General features: G+C 39.2%; 1 protein-coding gene across 3 annotated transcripts in view; it reads left to right on the top strand.

Annotated features, from left to right (window-relative positions):
* The window catches only part of LOC139473774 (E3 ubiquitin-protein ligase SHPRH-like), a 361,380-nt gene that overhangs the window by 270,482 nt on the left and 72,118 nt on the right, over window positions 1–18,780 (top strand). Inside the window, exon 30 of one of the 3 annotated variants that reach the window (XM_071256528.1) lies at window positions 2,862–3,079. The exons of the other annotated variants lie outside the window; for them this stretch is intronic. Coding sequence (XP_071112629.1) covers window positions 2,862–2,921 — 60 coding nt within the window. The 3' untranslated portion in view covers window positions 2,922–3,079. Of the gene's footprint in view, window positions 1–2,861; window positions 3,080–18,780 lie in introns of those variants that run through there. 3 annotated transcript variants of the gene reach the window in all.

Genomic DNA, 18,780 nt, shown 5'->3' with positions numbered 1-18,780 from the left:
TCTCAAGGCTGCTCTTATGGAGATCACTATGAGTCAGTGCATTGGCTACCTAGCACTCACTGAGTTCAAGAGAAGGTTACTACGTCAACCCTAGTCTGCCTCTTCCCTCTTCAATGGAGAGATATCAGAGAGATATCTGAGACCCACTCTCGCACCTAGTTACACTCAGGATGCTTTGAAGCATGTGTCCAAACATGTGTCCAAACATGCGTTGCACAAGTTTTCCAAGGCTGGGAATTATCAGGCCATGGCAGAATTTTCTCAAAGACCATCTGTTTTCATTTCAGAGGTTGGGGTAGAGGAAAACATCAGGGCAATTACCAACCTCACCTGGATAAGTACCAGGGCAGAGTTGGTGACCATAGGTGTAAGCGCTGAATCAACGGACCTCAATGACTGAGAACTCTCATCCCCAGTCATTCCAGTCATTGACACCCTAGTAGGTGGGAGGCTAGGCCGATTTTGGCAAAGTTGGGCCATCTTAGAGGACCCATATGTTTCCAACATCCTCTGCCATGGTATCATCTCTCACTGATAAACGATCCAACTTTGACTACACTCTGTCAGCGCGAGTGCTTCACTTCAGCAGGATCTGAAATCCAGAGGATGCTTACATCTGCGCCCATTTCAGCAGTTCCTGGCTCGTCAGGTGCCAGGATCAGTCCATGATTGGTTGACGATGAAGTCGAATGTCTTAGGAGGTGTCTCCATAAACGAGCTAACACCTACCTCACACCTGTTTGTAGATGCCTCTCTTCAGGGATGGCTTATCTGGAGGACCGATCATATTGTGTCAGGGCTGTGGTCAGATGAGGAGCACACATAAACAACTTGGAACTCTTACTCCCTGCTGCAGCAGATGTCCCGGTTCTCCCATCTGGTAGATTGACTGGACTTGCAATTTCTCGTCAAGCACATCCCAGGTTGCCAGAACGTCGTAGCGGATGCTGTATCCAAGCCAGATAAGATGGCCCCCTAAGAGTGGAAGCTCCACACCGAAGCCTTTAACCTGGTGTGTCACCATCTCAGCTATACAAACATAGACCTGTTTGCCACCAACCAGAACTTTGAGATGTGGACTAATATCTCTCCGGTTCCGGATTCACAGGCCTGGGCTGTAGAAACTCTCAGCGTCCATTGGGAAGGCCTAAGAGCGTACGCTTTTCAGCCACATGCACTTCTTCCCAGGCTTCTTCAAAAGATCAGAGCAGCCCACAGCCTCGCTCTGACTTTCATCGTGCCTTGGTGGCTGGCAAGGGGCTGACTTGGCCACAACCGACCCACTAGAACCAGCAGAGTAACCAAACCTGCTGATCCATCCACACAGCATGTTACCACACCCTTCTCCAAGCAGGTTTCACCTGCATGCCTGGTACATCTTCAAAGGGCATTAGGTGCCAAGGGCTATCCAGCTCTAGCAGCTGAAGCCATAGCCATGGTGCACAGACATTCTATCCAGGGACTTTGAGTCCTTTTGTAAGCAGAAACACCAGGATCCCACGACTGTGTCTTCCAAATTCTTGGCTGAATTTCTTCTGTTTTTGTGCAGCAAACAACACCTCAAGGGCAGCACCATTACCTAGTGGCCCTGGACTTTTTTACGAGGGACTCTTGAGGATCACATCTAACCATCTGATTCAGAAACCTTAAGGAGTAATGCAGGATAAGTTAACAAATTTAGTAAAATCTAAATATTTTTTACTTTTGTATAATTATCCTGCATTACTATGTCTAAACTGGCCCACCCATAGCAGAGCTGTGGAGATACTTGACGTCATCACTTCCGTGGTCATGTGGGTGCTGTGTGATGTATTAACCACACAACTAGTTGGATCAACTTCTTCCTCCGCTGGACCACACACAGCTTTGTCTTTCTGTACAAATATAGCAGTAAATGAATTAAGGAGTAATGCAGGATAAGTATACAAATGTACAATATATTTAGATTTTGCTTAGTATATATGGTTTGGAGGTTTGGGGAGTAGAAGTAGTATATAAACTATGTTGGCTTGTAATGATTCCTAGATGTGAAGCTTTTTTGGTTGAATTTATCGTTCGTTTGTAGTTTTGCATATAAATGATTCGTAAATTATTGGATTAAATGAATGAATATGCCATATTCAAGATAAATCCCCCAAAATGTTAATTTTTATCATATCCTGCATTACATATTGCATTCTCTCCTGTTTCATGTTGAAAACATGAATGAAAACTGCATACTTTGAGAGACCTGTTCATGAACAAGGTCAAACCTATCCCTTGCCATCGTCTGTTTGCACATCGGTTGTCTCATTTAACAATCTGTTTCATGTTGTTGGTTTGTTAATTCATCTTCATACATATTTTGATGCAGTGAAGTATTTTGTTTTCACGTGTGAACTTTAAACACTGTATGTCGAGCACATGGTTGGATTTCCTGTCATTTTTCCTTGAGCTGTGATAGTCGGGCTTTATTCTATATGGCTCCATGTGTCAGCTGAGGTACACACAAGATATATTGTTAATGATTATGTATTTTAAGTATTAGATAAATTATTTTTGCTGCTTTTTGTTTTTTGCCTTCTAGTTTTTCCCATCTCATTCATATTTTTGTGCCTCTTTTCAGGCTCGCTGTGAACATAATATTTTAACATTTGTCGGTGTGTTTGTAACATAGATTAAGAAGAAAGGTTATTCTGTTATGTGCGAATTCTTGCATGTTTTGCTTTGTTTGCAGTCTTGCATGTTTAATTCTCATTGCCAAAGATCTGTCAGTTTGAAGTCTGCCAAGGAAGCCAATGATGAGTGTTTGTGTGCCACTTGTTGGCTAGATGTGACTAGTGTCGAACACTTAATTTCACAGACTCCAAGTTATATTTCAGGTGTGCCAGAAGCGAAGTACGGAGCAGCTTCGGACATCATGGAGAAATCCACACCACTGACATTCTTCATCCCCATGACCCCACGTCCAGTGGGGCATCTGAGACAACACAAGGGCAACTCGACCCGGTCCTATGGCACTGATTGGATCAGAGTTGATCTCCAGCTCCCTCATCCTACTCTCCTTACTTGTGTCGTTGATGTGTCTCGGTATTTTTTTAACAGCCCAGTCTCCATCAGGTGGTTAGGTTTATTGGCATGCAGGCTAGATCAAGGAGTTGATTGTAGACTTGCATCAGACTTTGGCATCCACATTGCTTCTGCATGGATACAGGGATTTCTATGAACTTCCTCTGTTGGCATGGGTAGTAGATATCTAGTGGGAAGGACTAAAAGCGTACGCTCTATGCATGCTTGGACCGCCTGCAGAAAAGCCTTGAAGGTGAAAGGCTACTCCTGACAGGCGGCGGTAAATTAGATATCCGTATGATGAGGTCATTCAAGACATTGTTTTGCTACCTGTGAAGGAACCCATGGCATTTATTGCAGACTTGGTCTACCATTGTTTAAAGTGATGACTGAAGAGTGCAATGATTGCTAAATATTTAGCAGCCATCAACCATTTTTTGTGGTCCTTAGGGATCAGAAAATCTCCAAGATCACAAGCTGCAGCGTGCCGTCAGGCTACAGAACACTTATGTCAGCAGCCATATCAATCTCATCAAGGTGTCAAGCCTCATCGGGAAAACAATCTTTCTGTTGGCATTGACAGCAACTGAGAGGCTCTGTGTAATCCATGCCCTGATGTCATGACAGTCTGCTATGAGCAGGGCAGACGTGGGACAGTCCATTTAGGTGTTTACTGGGTTTTCATTGCCAAAAACCAGCTGCCAGTGCAACCGGACTGGGTTTTTTTTAAACATTTGATTCTTTTGTTGGATCCAAAAATGAATAAACTTCTCCTCTGCTCAGTTCTAGCCCTGCAAGTCTACACAAGTGCACACAGTCCATGAGGAGAAGACACAGGACATCTATGGTGTGTCTGAACAAAGTGTACATTTTTGTTTGTCAGGCTTGGAAGAATGATTCTTCTGGCTTCTCATTACCCAAGGGTAATGTGACTTACCAGAGGTAGGATCCTTAACTCGTATAGCAAGCACTTGTGGGTCCTATTCCAGTCGGCCTTCATGCAGTTTGCAGTAGCTGTTGGTGTGCAAATGATCTATTCTGATGTTGCTACGATTACCCACACACGAAGCTTAGATGAACCAGTCAACACTAAAAGTACACCTTCCTCCAACCATCGGATAAAATATTTAATGCAGGATAGGTATTGATTTTAAAACATATTAGATATTAACAATAATTTGCTATTACAAGCAACAATTATGGCAATAGGAAATGTGTCTCAAAAACAAATTGGCTGTCTTTGCTTTTTTATGGCTCAAAAACAAGACTTATTTGTAACAGAATTGTATTTAAAGAATATTACGCTTTCAAAATTACGTAGTGCATTATCACAATGTTATTGTAGCTCTCATCATTTTACAATGAAAACAAATGGATATTGTGATATTCTTAGAAATAAAAGATTATGTCCATATGTGAAGAGGGTTAGTTTTATTGAAGATGAATATAATCTTTTGCTTTCCTAGAAAATTCTTTGTACATCCAATGCAGCAAAAGTTTTATATTTCTTATGAGTGAATCCATTATACAGTCTCCATACATAACAAAGAGAGATCATACTAAATTTAAAAATTATTGAATTCTGGCAGTCGAATCAAACATAGCATTAGACGAAAAAATCAAGAGCAAGTATCAGTGATTACAATTATAAATTCTTACTTCATGCTAAAATATTATCTCATGTCCCAACAAGATTCACTTAAAATTGTCATTGCACATAATCCATTGTAATCCATTCAATGCACAAGTTTTGTTATTGACATATTGCTGACATGGCATATACAATTAAAGTTTCATACATTGCCAACATGGCACATCTATTCACAAACATTCCCGACAAGCCAAATATTGACAAATATTCAAGCTACAATTACATAACATCTCCCTTTACTTGGCTGCTCTTTAAGGTCAGCTACAGGGCTTAAATATAGGCAATGGCAAGGTGTGTACTATTTGAATACAGGGTCAGTGTTAATCACTGGCAATCCCTTCATAAGCAATATATAAATAATGGATTCTCATCGAACCGATCTTCTTCCATGACACAATGATTGACATAACGTTCACCTCGACGTCGGTACACTTGAATCTGTCCATCGTTGTGGCTGAGGTGAAAACAAGACTCGTCAGTGAATAGAATTTGTCCCCACTGCATGACCGTCCAGCGTAGACGCCGTCTGCACCACTGTAGACGTGCTTGACGGTGGTTTCCTGTCAAAATGGGACGTCCGGCGAGTGTGGTGACAATCCCTGCACATCTGAGGCGGTGACAAACGGTTTGTGAAGATATTCGTCGAAGGCTAGGGATGCTTCTTGCAGTCACTGTTGCTGGCTAGAATCGATTTCGTAGGTGTGTTGTTCGAATCCAGTTGTCTTGTCGATTATTGGTTACGCGTGGCCTGCCAGTCCGAGGATGGTCTCTGACTGCATTCGTCTGTTGCCAACATTGCCATAAACATCAAATGGTGTTTCTGTGGACGTTAAATTGCCTTTCAACATCATGTTGAATCGATCGTTCTTCAAGCACACCAATGGCTCGCAGACACTCATTTTCGGACAAGCGTTGCATTTCATAATGTTGAATAATTGCGTAATTTTGTTGTTTTTCTGAGTGGTTGATGCATATGGACAATGCATATGGAATCCCGTTAACGCACATGTTTTTATACCCATTCTTGGGTAGTGAAATGCATGGGGCTTGCATAAAAGTCAACTTTGGCATGGAATGCATGCTTTTCTTTAGCATTTGCGTTTTTGTGACTTGATTCCATACATGTACTACAATAATGAAAAATAAGAAAGAAAAGACGTCTATGTAAAATTGATAAATATGGACATATTTGGCCGGAATTCAGCTATTTAGATGATATAACTTGCTAAATAAACAGAGATTATAGGTTTTTAAACACAATTAACCATTCTTATAGCAGGCTTTGAGGACTACCTAAGAATGTTTGGGTTTGTAGGAATCCATAGCCAAGCTATCAGGCTATAGTAGGCTTTGAGGACTTCATAGCTGATCAGATATATATTCACAAGAATCAGATTCATGCCATTTGCATTACATTTCAACGATAGGCCTAATCTATGATATCAATACTAGTATTCAGAGACCTGATTTTATAAACATGTGATTTTAATCTGATTAAAATCCTTCCATCTTTAAGAACAAAACATAAATTTGACCATCTGTTGACTCTCAGAGCTGATGTCCAATGCTCTTCTGCCTCCTATGTTTCATTATGCACACTGGGATTACAGAGGGTCAACTGTGTGGGGTGGGGTGAGGGTGTCTGGCGGGCCTTATGCAGAGGAGGATTTGTCTGGCAATGGGTATTTTTTAGTTTGTAGAGTGTAATAGTTCATTTCATGTTGATTTCATGTGGTACCTCCAATGTTTAACCCAGCCCAAATTTTGGGACCCTCTTTGGGGGTGTCTGGAAGGCCTTATGCAGAGGAAAATTTTTCTGGCGTGGCCCATTCTGTACTCTGTGAGATGAACCAGTTCATTTACACTTACTTTCATGTGGTACCTCCAGTGTTTGATCCAGCCCTTGAATGGTCCCTTGTTTTGGGGGGCCAGGGGCCAGGGGCCACACGCAGCAGGGGCTCCCCGGCAGACATCCATATATGAATATGTTGGGTTACACAGTAAATGTTCCTGTGTTCGGATATTGGTACCTTGTTCGTTTGACCAAAGTGCTCTGGGCTGCCGCTCTATATCAGAAATTGATATTGTTAAGGTCTATAGCAATATTTATTCTTTAATTGTTTATGTTGTTGACCAACACACCCTGCCGAGTTTGTGAACATGGGCTGATGGCCAACCTTCTCCATGAATAAAAAATATATATGTCAATTGTCATAGGCAGTGACTCTGTGGCATGTTCAAGCTCCCATTCGTGTCTGAAATCCCCTCATGTGGAAATAACATGACAACAAAATTGTCCCTTCCTAGTCTAAATGGCTGATGCAGATGTTGTGTCCAATAACTTGTCAACTTCCCAGTAATCTGAGTAGTAGCATTCAGCTTAAACACGATAGTAGTATAGGTAATAGGGGTTCTGCCGCAACTCCACTGGAGCCAGATTTATATACCTTTTCCACCACTACAGAGGGAATTTTTTATGCAAAAATGACTATGCGATTCAACAATAGTCATAAGATTGACTCCAGCTCACCAATACCTGGGGCCAATCAATGTTGTCATTAGTTCAATATGAGCCTAAATGGTAATGAAAATATTCTTTATTATTTTTATCAATAAAGCGATATTCCACATTTTTATTAAGTTCTTCGTCCATTTTACTAGGAGACCAGACTATATAACTACACTCTTCTTGTAAATTGATAAGAAACAATTGATAACCGTATTGGTTGGTTTGACATCACTGATATGATAAAATCCTTGTGGTAATTCTCTCCATTTAATAGCTTTGTCGATTGTTGGGTTGTAATTCTCCATTATTATATATTTATGTAAGCATTTGTCTAAATGTGATCTAATGATAGTAAGCAATCTATTTTTAATCTCCAACCAGTTCTTTGGTTTTGGCACGGAATAATTGACGCGCTTGTTGCCTCCCCTGTTCTGTTTTTTTCTTGTCTTCGCTAATACCGCTGGTCTTACAAGATTTTGATCGAATTTCATGCTTCATTACGTTGTATTTGGTGAGTTCCTCAACACTGTTCAACTTTGTTTCTGCGAGTATCCAAATACTATCGTGTTTTAATGCTTTCTTTTGCAACCTACGAGAAATGAATTTTATCGCTATTCCTGCCAGTCCCGAGACTCCAGTGGCTATTTCCATGCCGAGCACGATAGGCGCGGCGATTATAGTTGATAATAAACTAACACCTGCTACACCGAGTCCCATGCCAGCTGCTACAAGCGCGGTGTCAACTCCGTCCAGAGCATTCACGGCTCTTCGATACTTTTTATACAATCCAAGTCTAAACTCCCTCTCCTTCTCTATTTGATGTTTTATATCGCTTATTTGATGTAATCGAAATCCATGAACAGTATCCATCTTTTCAAATGCTTCATCGAGCACTGGATATAAACCCATAGTGTATATTACGATCATATAATAGTCTTTAATTGGTCTTGCTTAAATGTTTTGAGAGTATACATCAACCTTATCAAATGTATATTATACGGCAAGAATATCTTAGAAAGAGAAATGCTGTCACTTTTAATAATTTGGACCCCCTCGAGGGTTGCAACGGGTGATGCTCCGATATGAATAATACTGCAACGTTGACGCTCGTGTTTCTTAAGCCATTTAATCGATAGACCTGGTAATATTTCAAAGGCATATTCCGGTGCATTCCGAACAAGACTTCAATAATAAGCGTAGAAAGATGAGGTATTGCACTCAAGTTCTGTTTAATATCATTGAATTCAGTAACCAAATTTAAACTAACACTTTTTGATGCCGGGCGACTAAATAACATATGACCTGGGTCTTCTGGCAGGGAGAGACTAACACACTTTTTCGTTTTGATGGGATATAAGCCCCGAGTATGATCCCACTATTTATTATCTTAGTTAAATTATGTGCCTTACCCATCATCACATACGGTGGGGTAATGACGATATTCAGTAGCCACTCGATGTTTGCTTCGACCATAGTCCATTTATTATCATCGTTGCGAGTAAGATTATACGAAGTGTTTTTATGGAGTCTACTAACGTCGACATCACTTAAATCTCCTAGATTACCTGTGAATGCAACTTCTTTCCGCTTGTATACATTATCTTGTAAGTGTAAAGCGTATAACTTACCATCGGTACCGGGTTTACCGAATCCTTTATAATATGGAGTGTTACACTGAAGTATCCTATATGTACAGGTTGATGTTTTACATCTAATACAGAAATTTTGAGATCTGAAATAATACCACGCTTTCATTTTTTACATTGTAATGATGAGAAAGATTCCGTTCTACCGCTATTGTATTTTTCATCTTTGACTGGAACAGGTTTGAGTAGAGTTGAAGGACTTTCTAGTTGAATATTATCCGTCGTACTTATTTGATCAAGATGGATGCACAACTCTTTATAGGGAACTAAATCGGGTAATTTATCTCCATGCACTGTATTGTTGGGTGGTATTAATCCTCCGTGTGCAAGTCCAAGTGTTTCTGCTAACATCTCAGCAAGAATTAAATTATCTTCTCCAACGCTTAATTTCAGCATTCCCTTCGACTCATTTTGTGTGAGACTAACTCCCAAAGGCTTAAAAAATTCATCATTGAGTGAGCATACACTGTAATACCCATCAGGTATAACAATGTGAGTGTGATCAATACCTATTTCACCTATTAATAACTCATTATTACCTCTTGCAGCACTTATATTGGTCCACCGTGGGTAATATGTTACATTGCAGATAGCGACTTCAAGTTGACCATCCAAGTTATCTATAGTATGAAGCAGTTCAATAGACTGACCATTTGTTATTCCCGGGAGTTTAACATACATATTAAATATACAAAGATACTATATCATAACTTAAAATCAGAAATCAACTTACATTACTAATCAGTCGATTTTAGTAAGTGCCTCTGGTGCTAATTTTGTTGTTGAATTCCTTGATATCTTTGAAAAATACAGGGTCACGGCAACTAGCGATAAAATGGTGCACGATTGGTTCCATAATCCAATGCAATTTTGGCAGAATCAGTTAAACTTTGCAATATGGTGTGCAACAACAGGATGTGGTGTATCTCTTTATGCCCCAGGATTTGAACTAAATAAGTCTGTTTTATCATATCACGTGTACTATCATGTTCTGACTAAAGGGGTAACTCAGCCAGGTAGAACAAGAGACGACTAGTACAATACATGTATACACAGATTTATTTACATGAACATCATATATAAGTAGCTGACAAATATATACAACAATGGTGAGCATACATAGACTTACCAGGGACCGAGCATGTTCCTAGGAAGGCGAGAGCAAGTCTGAAGGCACTTACTTACTTACTTACTTACTTACTTTGGAGATTTAACGTGCGCTTTCCGACTGATGCGTATTTCGCACACGGGCCCGGCCAGGCCATTTAATGTGTTTCCAAAAGGGGCGAAGGTGGTCTGTGCAACCCTAAGAGGGGGCTTTAGGGGTTGCTTATATATAATTTGCGAATTTTGAGATTTGGAATAGATGCTGATGGGGTTGGGGAGGAGAACTAAGGGAGCTGGGTATGGTGGATGTTTGTTTATTTATGTGATTTTGATTTTGGTAGGTTATTATGTTTTTAGATGCGTTTTATTAGTTCCGTTTTGATTAAGAATACGCCTAAGGCCATAATCCTGTTGTTTACATTACTGGCTTCATCCTTTGTATCATGGCACTGACTTCACCCATGGTCATCATCACTGCCCTTGTGTGTACACAGCAGGCTTCGCTACTCCAGTATATCTACCCTACTGTATAAACATTGCCTCCTACGTGTACATATACTTGCTTACTGCACTCTGTAAATCACTTGCTTGATAACGGTGTTAGAACCTACACCGAAACGTCGCTCTTAATTGTAATAAAGAAGTTGTTCATCCATAAATTCATATCCTTACTTAGTACTCCAACTTCTAAATGCCTATCAAAGAAGTTAAAAAAATATATATCTTGATTATCGATCAGATCGTCCTGACTGGGCGCTACCTTTTTGTGTGAAGCAAACCCAAGTGATCCGAGAGATGGAATCTGATTGGTCCATAGGAGAGGCTTAGAAGGGACATAATTGGTAATAGCCACTGGGGGCGCAATGGTCGGGCCCAGTAATTCAAGCCTAGTTTGTCAAGGGTGGAAACTGGACTTTTAAAGTCAGTTAACTCTCTTGCCTCTCTCGGGAAGATGGCGAGGGTGTCACTATACAAATAACGAAGCACCAGGAATCAGCTGGTAAATTAAACATATATATTTATGTTATTATGGATGCGCAACTTAATATACAGAATGGACGATTCGTGCAAGCAATCTATTGATAATCTTTTACCTAAAGAACTGCACTGCGCTATCATCTGCGGGCAAACAGGTTGTGGAAAAACAGCTTTTATTCTAGATATTTTAGAAAGCCATTATCGGGACGTTTTCGATCATATTATTATTCTGTGCCCGACTATAAACGTTAATAAAACATACCTATCGAGAGATTGTTGATGAATGACGATGGGGTACACAGAGTTGATCCGGGCGATCGTTTACAAGACTTAACGAGTATGTCACCAAAAAATACAAAGGAGAATCAACCATTTTCATAATAGACGACTACAGCGCGAGTAAAGAACTAACCAAAAAGAAAGATGTGCTTTCATATTTAGCATTCTCCGGATGGCATACTCAGCATAGCATTTGGGTACTTACTCAAAAATACAACTCTGTCCTGAAAGATCTTAAAGAGCAGAACAAATGGGTAGCCCTGTTTCATTGCAAAGACCGAGATTCATTTGAGGACGAACGAGATAAAGTCAGAAAACTGTTAGCTTCAATGAAGCATTGTAAACTCGTATTAAAAACCGATCAACCAGCTGCTTATGCAATTGCTGAGCAAAAATATCAAAATTATAGGAAAAATATGGCAAAATTATAACAAATATAGCAAAAATAGCTAAATATACAATAAATTGAACATTAGCGGTTATTATGACATAATGTGGCTTGAAATCCTCATTCTTTCGCAACAGTTTATTATTACGAGTTGTATTGGATATGCCATATTTTATTATGTTAGACTTAAATTTCTCCTTAGGTATTACATTATGGAATGCGACGAACTCATCGAACACTCATCCACTCATTGGTGGAAAATGTTCCCAATATTTTGGGGAAAATTATACCATCGAAAAAATTGATAACATGGCCGATGAAGAAATTAAAAAACTTACGTTACAAGTCTAGACTGGGAACTACCATGACTAAAACAATAGGGTCGGCTATATTACAACTATACACAGTCGTAGCTAGTATGTTTCTCCCTATCCCGGCAGAACATCGCCCGTATTTATGCGAATCTCTCGAGAAAGACCCATTCATCGAACACGCTATAAGCTCAGTGAGCTGTGAGTTTTATCATAGATACGGAATGATCTTAGCTCCACTCACCACAGCTTTAATAACGGCTAGGTATTGTCAATTTAAACATACCTGCCCACTTAATAATAATGGAGACTCAAGTGACACCACCACAGATTGTGCAACAGTTTGTGGAACCACAATCACAACAATTAAGTGAACAAGGATGCACAGCGGATTGTGAATGAGGAAATACCACAAGCCAGAGTGACGAAGAACCCCCCAAAACTCGTCGCAGGTAGAAAGGGCGGGCTGGCGAGGAAAGCCAAACTAATGCATAATTCAAATATTGAACATAGTCGTCCGATTAAAACTTGGGCACTAGTGGGAGTTGTTGCTATAGCGGTGGTATGGTTGTTTTATAAGACCGGAGAAGAGAAAACATCACCCCCGATTACACAACAAGAAGTTCAATTAGAGGTTAGCCCCCATATAATGCTATAAGAAGCATGACTACTCCAGTTACGGACGGTAAAATGTTGGTAAACACAACGTATCATTCAGCGGTGGTCAGCGTCTTGGCCATTGGCTATGATTACTAAAGCCACACCACCCAAGATTTTAATGGTTATGATATCGGTATGATGATTCTTGATATTGGATTGGCTATGGCAACAAAAGATATGCTCATCAAACAAGGACTTATCCCAGAAGACATAATGAAGTAATTAAACATTTGAATATATTATACTCATATAAACATGGCATCAATTGCGATGATGGTCGGTGGAGCTGTTGTTAATGCTCTAGCTTTTTCGGGGAGTAATTTTTATTTTCTAGTATGAGAGGAGAGGAGCGTAAACGACATAATAAAGCATTAGAACAACTCGAAGCAGCCCAGTCACAATGGACCAGACAGAGGATATTAAGATTAGATTTTATTAATGAAGAACTACGTAAGCAGGGACATTCAATTGAAATGTTTAAGGATGTTGAATCTGCCATGCACGAATACTTCCTCGTTAATGGAAAAAAACTTGACCCAATACAGAGACCAACAATAAGTCAGTTTTATACACCGTCAGAGGAACAAAAAAGACGCAAGATACTATTCATAATGTTTGGGTTATCAGTCATCGCTATGTATAGCTACACAATAACTACTCATAAACCATGACCTAGTTAGTGCGGGCGGGCGAGACTTATCAGCCATGTCACCCTGGCTCACCAGTGGAGATGTGATTTGCATTTAGACAAATGATATGATAGATGTATAAACCATGAATCTGTGCAGATTTACACTCATAGGGAAGCCGAATGTAACCGAAGCTGTGTTGGTATTTACTGTGGAATACACTCTGATTACATCAGGCAGGGAAACATTAACTACACATGTTCTGTATGTGGGATAGGGGTCAAAGGTCGTTATTGTTTATGTAAGAAACACGGTCAATGAGAGGAATAGGTTGGGGAGAATACGTATTTAGATATATGAAAAACAACCATTTAGACATTTGACTCATTTTGCATGTACCCTTAAACCACAATGGTTTTTGTGAGAGAGTTGAAGGCTTTAGCAAAACAACCTGGTCTACATGGATATTCTCGAATGAGAAAAACTGAATTGATCGATTTACTCGGTTTGGAATGCAAAAAACCCCAGACTGTTAGAGAACTCAAAGCTCAAGCAAAAAACAGTGGGCTGAGAGGTTATTCTCGAATGAGAAAAGCTGAATTGATTGCTTTACTAGATAATAATCAATCCGATGATAAATAACAACAAGAATTAAAATTTGTACCCACATCCGCCGGCATTGATAAATACCTAAGAGGTTGGAAGATGGATATTAATTCCAACATGGATGTTAATGATGTTAAGCCCATCATATCGAGTAAAATTAACGAGAAATTAGATGATTTACATAGTATAAAATACCAGCTGACGATTAAAATGTCATTGAGTAAAAGTAGCGCAGACGATAGCACTGAATATACCGAACCATATTTCCGGAACAATCAAGAAGTTGTAACTGAATCCGATACTATAAACGCATCATTAGATACATCAATTCAGAGGATACAGGAAACTTTAGAATGCTGGACTAATAGAGGTTCGGGTTGAGGTGTGGATAAAACTGATAGTTTATATTTAGATATAGCAAATTATATGCCCTTCAAAGGTGGATCTTATATAGATTTACCCCCGTATTATAAAAAGAAAAAAGCCATAATTAATGTAAAAAATAAATCCGATGACTGTTTCAGAATGATGATAAGATCTGCATTGTTCCCCGTAGACAAAAATCCGGATAGACCTTCTAGCTTTCCCCAAAACGATGGACTAAACCTCGATGGTATAGACGAACCTACACCACTTTCACAAACTGATAGGGTGGAAAAGCAAAATAATTTAGCTATAAATGTTTTCGGACATTCTTCTAAAGGAATTGTTGTTCACAGGATAAGCTCTGCTCCAGAACATAAAAAAAAATAAAATATTCCCATAATCAATTCATTTCTGATCGAAAAAGATGGTAAATATCATTATACGTGGATAAAGAGTTTAAGCAGACTATTATACGATCAAACAACCCATAAGGAAAAGAAATATTTCTGCGAAAGATGCCTACGTGGGTACAGCAGACAAGATCTATTTGAAGGGCATGAAGAAGACTGTAGAGGTGTTGGACAGACTGCTATCAGGATCGATATGCCTAAAGAGGGGAAAAATATCTTAAAATTTGAACATTATTGTAATCAAATGCCAGTACCATATGTAATTTACGCCGACTTCGAAGCGCTTATCAAACCTATAGAAACCGTAGCAATCAAGATAATCAAGATAGTTTTACGTACAAAACTCAAGAACATATTCCTTGTGGGTTTGGATATATATAGTTGTAAGGTATGATAGGAAAACAAACCCGCCCATGATTTACAGAGGTCCCGATGAGCGGGAAAGTTCCTAGAATATCTACAAAATGAAGAAAATGAAGATAGAATAATCAGGGCAAATTTATTGTGTAAGAAACCCATGTGTATGACGAGAGATGATTGGAGGGCCTATAAGAAGTCAACGAGTTTTCATGTTTGTTATAAACCCCATAATGGGGATTCTGTAAGAGATCATTGCCACAACACGTGTAATTATCAGGGAGCTGCACATAACGAGTGTAACTTGAAACTAAAAATGAATTCTCAAACAATACCCATCCCCGTTGTGTTTCATAACCTTAAAGGATACGATCCTCTTCTCATCATGCAAGCTATCTCAAAGACCGACGGTGGCTTAACTTGTATTTCTGATAATATGGAAAAATACATATCGTTCTCGTTGACTAAAACTATACATTATACGGACAAGGATGGGAAAGCCAGAATAAAGCAAAGTAATGGGCTTAGATTCGTAGACTCCGTACAGTTTCTGTTATCTTCCATGGACAATTTAGCTAATGCAAACAATACCGATGACTTTGCGATAACAAATCAATATACCGATCGGTGCCGTCATTTGTTGCTGAGAAAAGGTGTATATCCTTACAAATATATGGATGATTGGTCTAGATTCAACAAAACTAAATTACCACCTCTTGAATCATTCTATAGTAACTTAACAGAATCTAAAATAACAGATGCCGATTATGAACACGCTCTGACGGTGTGGGATAAATTAGGTTGTAAGAATTTAGGTGATTATCATGATCTGTACTTAAAAACTGATGTACTGTTACTCGCCGATATATTCAAGATATTTAGAAAGACGTGTTTAAAACAATACGGCTTGGACCCGGCATGGTACTATTCCAGTCCCGGACTATCGTGGGATGCATTGTTGAAGAAGACAAGCGTAGAACTAAAACTACTCACCGATTATGATATGCACTTGTTTATTGAGAAAGGATTAAGAGTTGGTATATCAATGGTAGTGAAAAGGTATTCTAAGGCTAATAATAAATTAGTGGAAGGATATGATCCGAGTAAACCCGACACGCATATATTATATCTCGACGCCAACAATTTGTACAGATGGGCTATGAGTCGACCTTTACCCACAGGTGGTTTTGAATGGGTCGATGATATCAAAGTGAATGATATCCATAATATCAATGTGAATAACGGGTACATACTAGAAGTTGACTTGGAATATCCAACAGAGTTACATAAAGACCATAACAGTTATCCGCTAGCTCCCGAAAGATTAATGGTGAATAAAGATTGGATGTCGGAATATCAACACTCCTTGATGGGTAATACTAGGTTAGCTAACATAGAAAAACTCGTACCAAATTTGATGGATAAGACAAAATATATAGTTCACTACAGAAATCTTCAGTTATATCTATCGTTAGGTATGAAACTAAAGAAAATACACAGAGTTCTAAAGTTTGATCAAAGCCCTTGGATGGAGCCCTATATAAGGCTGAACACAGATTTAAGAAAGATAGCTACCAGCGATTTCGAAAAGAATCTCTATAAGCTCATGAATAACTCAGTATTTGGTAAAACTATGGAGAATCTAAGGAAGCGTGTTGATGTTAAATTAGTCAGATCTAATGAGGAAAAAAGACTCAGGAAACTTATAGCCACTTGCTTTTAACAGAAGCAAGATATTCGATAACGACTTAGACGCGTTGCATATGCAGAAGAGTAATATAAAATTCAACAGACCGGTGTACGTCGGTATGAGTATTCTCAACTTGTCAAAACACTTAATGTATTACAACGAACTTAAGAAGCAGTACGGCGATAGATGCGAGGTGTTATATACCGACACAGATTCTTTGTTGATGGAAATACAAACGGAGGATGTGTATAAAGATATGGCAGAAAAAATAGATATGTACGACACGAGCGATTACCCAAAAGATAATCCACTGCACAGCGTAGTAAATAAAAAGGTATTAGGTAAGATGAAGGATGAATGTGCTTGGACTCCTATAGCGGAGGATGTCGGATTAAAAACTAAGATGTATTCTATAAAGAAGTCGATAATGGAGAGATAAGAAAAGCTAAGGGTGTTAAGAAGTATGTGGTAAAAAAGCATATCAAACGCGAACAGTATAAAGAATCATTATTCAACGGTAGAACATTCAAACACGAGATGAACTCTTTAAGAAGTTACAATCACAGGATATATGGATTAAGATAAGATAATATAGAATAGGCTCTCCTTCTTTCATAACTAATCTACTAATGATATATGTCTTAAGAGACCAAATCAGATCGTTTGCGTGACGTAGGCCTCCTTCAAGTTCACCAGGCTGGTATAAGTATCTTACGCTTACTCTCTCCGGAAGTTTTTGTTCTTTGCCTCTCCTCGGTGCTGAAGATTCGGAAATCACGGATTTCATTTTAATCGCATCGTATGGTTTCTTCCCGATTAATCTCGTTACTTCATTATTCAGCACTGATACAACAGCTGATAATCGTGTCCACCATTCGGTTCGATCCCATGCTGATAGCCAAACAAATGTTCCGCTAATGTCCGGTTAAATCTTTCAACGATAGCTTGACTACGGTGGGCCTCGTTTTCACCACGCCTGATTTTGACATCGTGCTTTGTTAACAGTTTAGTTACTGATCCCATAAACTCACGACCAGGATCTACTTGAAATAGCTTAGGCCATTTTAGTGGTCCGCGTTTATATATGCGACTCAGTGCATAAGCTACTTCTGTTGAATCTTTCGAGGTTAATGGCTCAGCCTCTTTGTATCGACTAGCCACATCCACTACGGTTAAAGCGTATTTATATGTTTTGCGTCTTACCTCATCATGGGGAAGAAACAAGAGGTCAGCCTGATGAACTTCATTCGTTGTAACTTCTTCCTCGGTATATAATGCGGTGCTGGTAAGTATATTTGCCACATCGCTTGTTTCTTTAACCAATCCTTGGCCACATCTTTAGAAACCTTAGCTGCGGTGGCTAATTTTTTTTATTGCTCCTTTACCTTTCCAATATCCTCGTGGGCTATAGTAAATTTTATTCATTATTAATTAATATTGATGTTTCTTTTAATACGACTCATGACTATCGTTAAATCGCTTAAGCGTTTACACATAAAAAATTCCCCCTGTAGTGGTGGTATAAGTATATAAATCTGGCTCCAGTTGAAGTAAGCCAGAACTCCCATTACCTGTACTACTCTGCTAGTAAATATGGTTTTCCTGATAAAAGGGTCAGATCAAATATGACTGGAATTCGTTTCAACATTTCAGATCCAAGAGCTGGTGAAATAATGACACAACATCCTTGTAGAGAACACTATTGTGCAGTGTCAACTCACCTGCTAATGTCTCATATTTTCGACGCAGGAGTATTGTCTCTGTGATCTGTCTATCCTGCAAGAGCTGTTGACTTGAGAGTTCCTACCAAGTATGCTGTTGTGTCGACGTCAGTCGCTGTATTTGATCCAGTCTCAGATTGATGATACTCTCCATATCCATAAAGACTACATTTTCCTGTGTTATATTGAAGATCACATAATCTGTTTGAAACACTTCTATTTGATGGCTTGGGAAAAATGTTCTTGATGGGAGGTCTGCAATGGACATCTCAGAATCCATCTTGTAGTTCACCTCAAGATTATACTTTTGTAATCATAGATCTACTCTGCTTTGGAGCTGATTTGTGTGGTCAGAATTTGCATGTGTCTTCTCCTGGTCAAACCTTTCTCAGACAAACAATAGCTAAACCTTCTATTTTTATCA

This window comes from Haliotis cracherodii, unplaced genomic scaffold (genome assembly GCF_022045235.1).
Source record: "Haliotis cracherodii isolate W230 unplaced genomic scaffold, xgHalCrac1.p SCAF_3, whole genome shotgun sequence".
NCBI lineage: Eukaryota > Metazoa > Mollusca > Gastropoda > Lepetellida > Haliotidae > Haliotis > Haliotis cracherodii.
Note: the sequence above shows the minus strand (reverse complement) of the source record. Positions and strands in the feature narration are given on the sequence as shown.